The sequence below is a fragment of the Pagrus pagrus genome (assembly GCF_965226575.1).
Source record: "Pagrus pagrus genome assembly, chromosome: 10".
NCBI classification, from domain to species: Eukaryota; Metazoa; Chordata; class Actinopteri; order Spariformes; family Sparidae; genus Pagrus; species Pagrus pagrus.
The window spans coordinates 1,985,947-1,996,259 of NC_140194.1; the positions used below are offsets into that span (position 1 = coordinate 1,985,947).

A 10,313-nucleotide genomic window follows, 5' to 3' on the forward strand; every position below is an offset into this window, starting at 1 on the left:
ACGGCTAACTGAGCCATGAGCTAATTAGCTAACGGTAGCTACCTTTGAATTAAGGCCACATTCTACAAATTACACCTTTAAATGACTCATGTTTGGGGTAAAATAAGTAAGTTGGTTACTTAAACATACAACAAGGAACTTTTATTAAAGCAGAACATTTGCTCTTTCTGTACAGTTATTATAGTTAAGGTTTGAATGCAGTACCTTTACTTGTAGTGGAGATTTTTCACAGGATGGTATTAATGTTTTTAAGTAAAGGACCTGAGTACAAAGAGTACAGAAACTAATTAATCAGTTCATTCTAATCAGCACACACTGCTACCTACACTAAAACAAATGGCTTGTTTCACGACTCACAGCTCAGTTCATGGATATGGGAACTAAAATGAGGCTATAACCAGTGCTGAATTTACAAGACGGCCCAAATAATTAAGAATGTGTCATTGACAGCGTTTCACAAAGTTTAGAAAGTCTCTCCTCACTCAACAACTCACAAAATTGAGGGATTTCTTAAGGGAGTCTGGGGACTTCCTCTCCCCTCTTCATCTCCTTGTTGCTGTTGACTGTAGTTAATGAGGCTGATTTGAAATATGTTGGTGTTCAAGTTTGCTGTCTGCTGTCGTGCAGAGCCTTCTCAAAAGGTTGTTAATTATTGTTAATAACACAAATGTCGCGCACTATTTACTATGACGTCACTGTACAGACCGACCCGTCAGCACCGCTCACTGTGACCGACTGCCTGCGTCGCTGGCTCAGCTGGCAGCGCTACAGCAAAGTCCAAAGTTCATTCTCATCCATTTACTACTGAACATGACCGGATCGCTTCACACGAAAAAACACATCAACACGAAACTCTCAGGTTCAGCTAAAGGTAAAAGGAAGCTAAAAATACAGGAACTGCTCATTTTAAGAGAACAGGAGCTTCCTCTCATTAGTCACAAACTTTAAGCCTGCAGGTCTGAAGGCACCTGAAAGATCTGACTTTATTTTTATCTCCTTAGAGTTCAGTATTTTTTATTCTTATATCTTATGTCTGACTCTGGGAGCTCTGTAAGTGTCACACAGGCAGTTTACTGCAGCAGCACAGCAGAGGATTAACATACGATCAGCAACTTTTTTGATTTGTGAGGCGGTACGATCAGCACACACACATTCTGGCCTCCCACTGTGTTTGTCCCCGCAGTCTCAACACATCCGGATCACCAGCGAGTGTGTGAATAAGTGTGTGTTGATCGAGGTGGGCTACTGTACCCGCGCTAAGCTGATAATCCGCAGCCCCGGCAGATAAACACCTATAAATATTTACAGGACGGCGGTGTTGACACGGCCGGCTCCACAGCTTTACATCCTTCACACAGAGCGAAGCCGCTCGGCTGTGGAGTTACCCTCACACACATTCCTGCAGGCTTTTCAGAGGAGGCGGCGTGCATGAAATATTGTTCTGGTGCCGGCTGGAGGGGTCAAATCCTGTATTCTGTTACATCTGTTTTGCACAAAATAAAATTCGACATCCTCTAATCCCACAGACACTTAGTGACCGTGATCGACGTCTGTCAACAGAGCGACTGAGTGAGTTTACCCTGCCGTGCACTAGTACGCCGGTTTTGTTTGTTGTGTGTTTTGGAGTGTACCACGTAAAGAATCCAGGTTTCTGTGTCAGAAACATGAATCTGTTCACTCGACTCCTTTACTTAGTAAAAAGCAGCAATACCACAGTGAGAAAATACTCTGTTACAGGTAAAAGTCCTGAAAAACGTTTCCTTCCAGAGCATCAAATTCTTGAACATTCACAGTTACAAAGATTTGTTGTCAATCTTAATGCACACGAGCTAAAAATTGCACAAAAGTTATCATTTAGTACGATTATTTTTTACTACTTGCAACACTTTGTAACTTAGACTTCATTGTACATACAACAACACACCGTGAAAAACACACAGCACCAAACAGCAGGTACAGAACCACACTCGGGTCTGTTCAGCGAGGACTATTATTTAGTGCAGTTATGACTGAGGGGATCAGGCTTTTCCCGAAGCGAGCCCTTCTGCACCTCAGTGCTGTGTACCTCCGCCCTGAAGGCAGCGGGGTAAAGTGGTTGTTGAAGTTGCAATGAGTTTAATGGCCATGTTGTTCAGCTCTGTGAGGATGGGTGAGGGGAGACCAATTATCCTGGCAGCTGTGTTGGTTATGCCTGTGAGTTTGGTCTGCTTTCTCGTTATTCTGACCCACAGTCCTCTGCGCAGCGTAAGATACGTCACATACGTCACGGTGTGTCACGCAAATATAAACAAAGCCGAGACAGCACAAACATACGACAGCTTACTGTCAGATGAAAACACATTAAAGTGTCAGTACTACGTCCTTTGTACTCCAACATTTTGTGCTAAGGCTGTGAAGGATATAAGAGCAAGAGGGTCAAAGTTCAGTATGTAGCAGTAAGTAGTACGTCCCTCACACTACGTCCTCCTTTGCTCCCGATGGACTGGAGTCATAATTCCTCCGGCCACTAGAGGGCTTTAACGTAAAGAAACATCTCTCTGAAACAATTGATGGGGCCGTTTCTCTTACTCTTACTTCTCGAACTTTTCTACTTAAAGTTATAAGAAAGTAAATCTGAGTCTCATTCTCAACACGTCGAATCCTGAAGCTTGTCGGGTCGGTTGCAATCCCAAAGTGTCAATATTCAACGAGTTGGGACTCTAAAATCAACTTTCTTACAAAGTGAACCTTCAATTCTTTACATAATCACATGCTCAGGTGTTTATAACTGAAGGCGTTGAACAAATAACAGATGATGTGATTGTTTTGGTGAAAACAGTTTATACATTCAACATGACAATCTTTAGTTGATATGCACGTTCCATCCTCTACAGCTCTTTTTCATTTCGATATGTAGATATCTTTTCATACTTTTCATTGTCCATTTTCATTTTATGATCTTGGCTTTTAAAGTGCTCGATTTCTTTCCCCTTCCCATGTTAGTCGTATAAAACAAAGCAGATTCTCAGCGTGTGAAAACCTGATTCTGATTCTGAGATCTGAGATTTTCCTGCAGTAACTGAACCAGAACCAGAGCTGCACAACACAAATGAATCAGCTCCTCTGTTGTGTGTGAAATGAGGGCATGTGTAAGGAAATGAGTGTTGAAAAGACAAAAAGGATGATGCAGACGAGTGAACAGAGGAAGGAGCGCGGATGGAAACTGAGTGGAGCGTTTATCTGAGCGGCTGCCGGCTGCCAACACACTCGTTTTTCATGCTGTCAGCCTCTTTTTCTCTCCGTTGTTCTCGGTCCTCTGCTCCTCTCTCTCATCTTCGGTCTCTTCTCCTACAGCTAACATACAGTTATCCTCCACCTCCTCCTCCTCCTCCACCTCCTCCTCCTCCACCTGTCCTCGGCTGCCTGCAGTGATCTGTGTTTCCAGCCCGCGGTGGGGCGGTCAGGCGCTGTCAGTCCACCGCTGCTTCCAGCTTTTTGCATTTTAGTTGGCCGTTTGTTCTTTTTAACCTTTCTCTGAGGGAAAGTCAAGTGAGCAAGTGAGGTTGCTGTTTTTCTGACTCACCTTGTTTAACATTCACAACGACCACAGAAAGGTTGTTTCACTGCAGACAGAGAGGACAAACTTCTGTCCGACTCCGTGTCCTCCTGGATCTTCTAACATGTTCTGCTTAATCTAACTGTATTATTCTGCACACACGATGAAATGTTCTTGTTTTGTCCTTTCAATTGTCTTTTCAGTCATTTGGAAGCTTATTTACAAGTTTAGTTTTATTTTCCACTGTTTCAGCTGTGTTAGACATTTATTCTCTTTCTCATTAAATACAATTAAAAGTTGTTTTTTTACAACTGTTGTAATAAAACGGTTCACTCCACTTAATTATAATCATATTTTGGTGAAGCCGTAACTAAAGCTCGATTTATGCTCCTGCATTGAATCTACACTGTAGCCTGAGAAATGTAACTGCACGTCGCAGCAACGATCACATTTTCTGGCTTCTCCTCCAGTGCTTACGACCTGTAGTTTCCCCAGTAAACACACCACCCTATTCAGCGTTTGCAGTCCCTCCCAACCGGCTGACTGCTGCTCTTTTTGGGTTATAGTCCTCCAGTGTAAATGCTGTATATGTGCCATATGTGGTGTATGTGTGCCCCCTTTTCTGTTCATTCAGTTGATATGATTGATTTGAACTGAATGGATTCTGAATCGAATCGGACACCTAAGAATCAAAAATCGAATTGTGAGATTGCCAAAGAATCAAACTAATGAACTAATGAAAATTAAAGCTGTTTTTCTGTAACTGTGACGTCTGTGTATCGTACGATCTCATCGGAAACAGCAGGTAAATATCTGTGAGGAGTGTTTCAGTAAACTGAGCAGTACTTTTATTCGCTCTGCCTCTCGCTGTGTGTTTCTGCTCAGCTCAGGTGAGATCAGAGCCGCTGATGCAGGAGGAACTGCAGGTTGAGAGAGAGGAAATGATTTACAATCATCCCGACGCCGCTCGAACTGAATTGTCAACTCTTTCACTCTAAATTGCCGTGGTGGCACATTTCCCCCGACACACGGCAGAAGAGTGTTTGTTGCTCTTTTTCTCTGTTGTCTCGAATTTGCTGAGTCCTCTGTGTGCACAAATAAGAGCCGTGTCACCTTCAGTGCTGTCAGGTTGTTTTACAGGCTGTGAATAACAGCAGAGCTCCAATAAAAATGTGTTTAGAGCAGATTATTTTCCCTCTCGTGTTCGCTGATTTGTGAGCGGAGCTGCTGCCGAGAATAATGGAATTAACTGGAACTTAAACGAAGAACAAATGTAGTAAAACAAATCATTTCAGGAGGATGTTTCATTGGTTTAATTATTTTTTTGATTTGAAACTGGAGAAAGATAATTACATCAGGTCCTAATGGAGACTAACTTCTAAATCAGGCCAACCACTTTCACTGTCCATTCAATGCCCATTACCAATAAGAGGGCTTTTTGCTGGGCCTTTATGGCTTCAGTGGATCGGACAGTTTCAGATATCAATCTGAATTTTATTTTGATGATTTTCTGTAAGTTCTGATGAAATGTATTTGGATGGAAGGATGTTTGGATGTTTCTCCATTTTCCTCCAGCACATCCTCCTCTGAATCTTTTCTCTTTCTTTGCTTCTGCTTCTTCGCTCTCCGTTCTGTTTCTTTCTCTCTGTCGCTCTCACAGACTTCTGATCTCATCTTTCTCCAAGTTTATCTTCCTTTGTCTCTCCCCCATTTTCCCCTCCTCCTCCTCTTCCTCCTCCTCCTCCTCCTCCTCCTCCTCTTCCTCCCCTCCTCCTCCTCATCAGACTCACTTCTCTCTTAAATCAGTTCAGTCAATCTGCTCTGTTATCTGAATATTTGTTATTAAGAACAAAAATGAGAAAATGAGGAAAGTTAAATGAAAAAAACCCCAAAGTAAATAAATCAAAGTAAAAACTGATTGAAGCAGTTAAATTGAAGACACACACACACACACACACACACACACACACACACACACAATCGTAATTTCCCATTTTCTGCATCAGGGCTATTTTAATTGAATGTAATTTGGTTTAAAAAAAGAAAAAAGGTTTAGTTTCTTATTTATTTTCTGCATCAGAGTAAATTTAATTCAGTTTAAAGAGTTTAAATGTTGTTATTTCTCCTCACATAACGCTCTGCTCATTTAAACTTTTTGCTTTTTCTCTCTTTTCTCAAGTTTTTCCAGTTGGGTGCTGTGACATTGATGTACATGATACTGTTCAATTTTCAATACACTCAAAATATTATATCTAACAAAAATGAATGAAAACCCCTCTGTGTCTGTTTCTGTCTTCTTGCGTCTTACGTCGTTTCGTCTTGAACGCAAACTTAAGCTGACGCAAAATAAAAATAATCTATAATTCCCCTCAAATGCATCAAACTAAAGTAACGATACCTGAAAACTGTACTTCAGTACAGTAACGAAGTATTTGTACTTTTGTTGCTTCTCACCTCTGCATTGTGTTTTTCTCTCTCTTCTGAGTTCTGTCTTTATTTCAGTCTCTACCTCGTGAGTTATCAATCTTCTCAGCTCAGGTCATCATTGTCTCTCTGAGCCTTCGATGTACTTTATAGAGTGCAAACTGTACTTTGTGTTTTCCCACCGTGCAGAATAATCTGAGTTGAGGATGGGAGGCGGAGGAGCGACCAGCAGCTGCACTCAGCCTCACAAAATACCCTCTTTAACTGGCTGAAAGCTGAAGACGATAAGGTCAAACTGGGATCCACTCTCAGTTTTCATCTTTCTCTCTGGGAATGTAAACATCTCTGTGAGACGGGAGGATCGTTTTCTAACCTCAGTCTGGTGCACGCAGCCATCAGACAGGAAACCAGCTCGACACAAATGGAGAGTCGAGGTTCAGTTCATGTTCGCGGAGAGGGCAAACAATTTCCTCATCTCAGCTGAAAATGTGCAGCCTGACTCACTCAGGGAAATACATCCAGAAGCTGCTGAAACACTAAAAATGACATGAGGTCGTCCGCAGCGGCTGCCTGAATCGTTTGGTGGATCAGGACCAAAATATCAGTTCAGTCTCCAGGAAGCTTTAGTGAGAATATCTGCTCTGTTATCTGTCCTTCCCTCTCAGGATCTGTTCGATGTTATCGCTTAGCTCAGTTAAAGGGGCATTATGTGGTGCTGGAGGAGAAAATCATATTCACAATATTAATGAGGTAATGATACAAACGCTGGAAGTATGAGGGAATAAAGAGGACATGGAAGAAAAGGATTAACAGATGTTCAGTACCTGTTATAGTGATCATCAGGGTATCGGTCATACTCCGACTCATAGTCAGATCTGAGGAGAAGGAGAGGAGACAAGGAGAAGAGAGGAAAGGAGGAGAGGAGAGGAGAGGAGAGGAGACGAGGAGAGAGGAGGAGAGGAGAGGAGAGGAGAGGAGACGAGGAGAGAGGAGGAGAGGAGAGGAGACAAGGAGTGGAGAGGAGACGAGAGGAGACAAGGAGATGAGAGGAGAGGAGAGGAGAGAGGAAAGGAGAGGAGAGGAGAGAAGGAGAGGAGAGGAGAGAGGAAAGGGGAGAAGTAGAGGAGAGAGAGGAGACAACTTTTATTAATTTATTTATTACATGTGTTTTACTGTGTTGTCATTTACAATCTGTTTACACAGCAGTCGTGAAGTTATGGATATGGAGACGTTACAGATGTTTAATACTTTGTTATTTACTGCCTATGACGCCAAATAGGACACAAAACGCCTCATAATAACACAAAAGTCTCCACAATATAATACAGTGGAAAAGGAAAAGAACAAGAAAGTAAAGGCTTTTTAAAATAAGTAGAAAATACAACACAGCGGAGACCAGCAGAAGAAACCAGATCCAAGCATGTTGACATCATAATTACAGTGAATAAAACAGACAATGTCGATCAATTATTTGAGTAAATAATCAGTTTCACACAACATTTAATCAGAGGAGAGTCTCTGTTCTGGGTCTGGTGGCTCTGGAGCGGCTCCACAGAAGATGAAGCTGGACCGAGCAGATGGCTTTCAGACCTACTTATCACAGTGCCAAAGAGCCCGTGGGCAAGGCAGCACGCAGAGGCTGTGTTTGCACTGAACTCGCTCACCCAGAGACTGTTTTATTGGGTCAATAAAACCACAGAGGCCCGGTACCAGTTCTCACTCACCACACGCGACTCCAAGTTTCCACTGAAATAACAACGACTCTTTTCTTCATCTTATCACTGCTGCGCTTTTATCAATACACCTTCACTACAATCACACCGATCAACTTTAAAACCACCTGGAGGTTCAACTGTGCAGCCAAAACAGCTCTGACCTGTCCATGAACGGTCATAAGACGTCTGGGGGTGATGTTTGTGCTGGATCCTCTGGGTCCTGAGTCCAGAGTCGTTACGGCCACTTGTGGGTCGTTGACTTAACCAGCCTTCATGTGGGTTGCTAGGGCGAGGTGGGCCCAGGTGTGAACGGTTGTTTAGCTGTCTGGGGAGGGAACTCAGCATCGTAGGTGGGTGATATGTCGTTCCAGTTTGACATAGATGGATTATTTTACTCCTCTTTCAAACCATCTGTCTTCTCTGGACAAGATGTTTACACTGTTGTCCTCAGAGGAATGATTTGTCTCCTTCAGATGTGAGTGGACAGGTCCTCCCGTGTTGTGCCGTTCGTTTAAGGAGAGCTTGTTTTGTCTCCTCAATGTACAAATCTGTGCAGTCCTGCTGCATTGAACAGCATAAACTACATTACTCTGTTTGTGCCTATTCCCAGCAGGACATTGCAGCGTAAGGAGAAGATCAGTGTTACTCACATCAGCTGTCAGTGGCTGTAATGTCGTGGCTGATCGTGAATAAATATGTTGGTGTTTATGCACTAAGCCACCAGCAGAGCAGGCGCCTCAGACTGAACTGAAACTATAACAGTTTAAGTCTCACATTTTACCACAAATGATCATTTTAGAGGGGTTAGGGTTTTTTTTTTTTACCTTTGGCAGGACAGTTTCAGTCTTCACTGACAGTTGTTGTGGATGTTAATCTGTAAATCTTTTGTAAATTGACCTTTATGGGTCGAACTCAAAGAAAGCTTCTCTCAGCTGGATGGATAATGAAGGAGATACGCAGACTGAACTCTAAAGCATGGCACTATTTATCCACTGAGGAGACTGAGCAATCAATAACCAATCAATATCCAACACACACACACACACACACACACACACACATCCGGTCTCTCTAACTGAGGACAGATAAAGGCAGAGACAGACAGAAGACGTAATGACTCTGATAGACAAACAGGTGATTCGGGGCCATATTCACATCCTTCCACTGTTTGTAAGCAGTCGCTTCATCGCCGCTGCCGCTGCCATCATTCATCTTCATCAGCCGTGATGTGTATTAATCAGCGTTTAACGACGGCATCGATCCTGAGGCCGCCTCAGAGCCTCGGCTCAGTCGAGCGCTTCCTATTGAGCTGTGTAGGAGCAAACCTTTAAACATGACTATTGATCTGCAGGACAGCTCCGCTCCTCCGAGCCGGGATCACACTAAACGACTGTTTTATGGCTCGCACTGCTGGTTTATCTCTGTAATTAGATATCACGCTCCTCGCTGTGATTATGGGCACATAAGAAGCGATACGAGCGGCTACTGAAGTCCTCAAAATCCCTGTAAAAAATGTCCTTCAGGCTGGTTTGGATTTTATGTATGACAGTCTGTGCTCAGGTGCGCTGCTGTGCCTTCAGGAAAATTAACACACCTTCATTTTTACACCATTTGTCTTTTCTCCCGTCGTCACTCCTGAAGGCTGCTGGAGCAATTTTCCCCTTTCAATTGATTTCAATTCAGCTGACTAATTACACCGCAGCTCCTCCAGCATTTAAAGGGCCTTCTGTTGGAGGAACTCGATGAAGATGTTGTTCCACTTTGATCTTGTTTGAGTGGGTATATTTAAAGATATTGCATTTAAAAAAAACCCTATTTTCTCCAGACAGGTAGAGAGTAAACCTGATTCACATCAGATAGTCGGAGGCGTCCAAATGGGACCAGGATCGATTGATAGTGGAAGAAATCACAAACCCGAAGTGGAGTTAGTTTAAGTTACTCTTAACACAGATGCTGAACGGTTCAGTCTCCTAAACAAGAATCCAATAACTATAAAAATAATAATAATTGGCAGTAGAGGGCGTAAAAAGTCAGTCGCACATATAGAAACCAACAGTGTGACGTTGTTTATAAAACCAATCAATCCTGTCTCTTAGAAATGAAGTCTGCACAAAACTAAGCTGCAACAATAAATACAATAAGACGGAAACCGGATTAGTTTTCTTCCTTACTTATGGAAATGTTAATTAACATATCCGGCAGGTGGCAAAATGTTGATATTAAATGTGCCAGTAAAATGTTCACTCGACATAATCCAGCCAGTGATTGTGTTTATAATTGGGAAAAAAGTACTATATAAAAATACTTCTAGGGGTTTTTTGTGCGTAAGGGAAAAGTCATTAAAAAATGCTTAAAGGGATAGTTCAGGTTTTTTGATGTGGGGTTGGATGAGGTCCTCATCTCTGTCGGTGTGTCACCTGCAGCAGATCATCATGAGCTGTTGTGCTCTGTGAGGCAGACACAGTTTTTATAGACCGATCTGAACTGATGTGAGAGGAATCTGCTCTGAAAGGTAAAGTTTCGTAATTTACTCAAATGTTTTTATTGTCTTTGTACGTAAGAGATGGCGGTTGAGATATTAAGTTTATTAAACTGATGTTAGATACATTTCTCTCTTTGTCTTAGTGTTTTACGTCGTG

The 10,313-nt window shown here is 42.5% G+C and overlaps 1 protein-coding gene across 3 annotated transcripts in view; it reads right to left on the reverse strand.

Annotated features, from left to right (window-relative positions):
• Window positions 1-10,313, reverse strand: part of LOC311263840 (RNA-binding Raly-like protein) — a 39,080-nt gene that overhangs the window by 12,480 nt on the left and 16,287 nt on the right. For all 3 annotated transcript variants that reach the window (XM_084364174.1, XM_084364172.1, XM_084364173.1), the window contains exon 3: window positions 6,784-6,834. In XM_084364174.1, coding sequence (XP_084220300.1) covers window positions 6,784-6,834 — 51 coding nt within the window. The remainder of the gene's footprint in view (window positions 1-6,783; window positions 6,835-10,313) is intronic.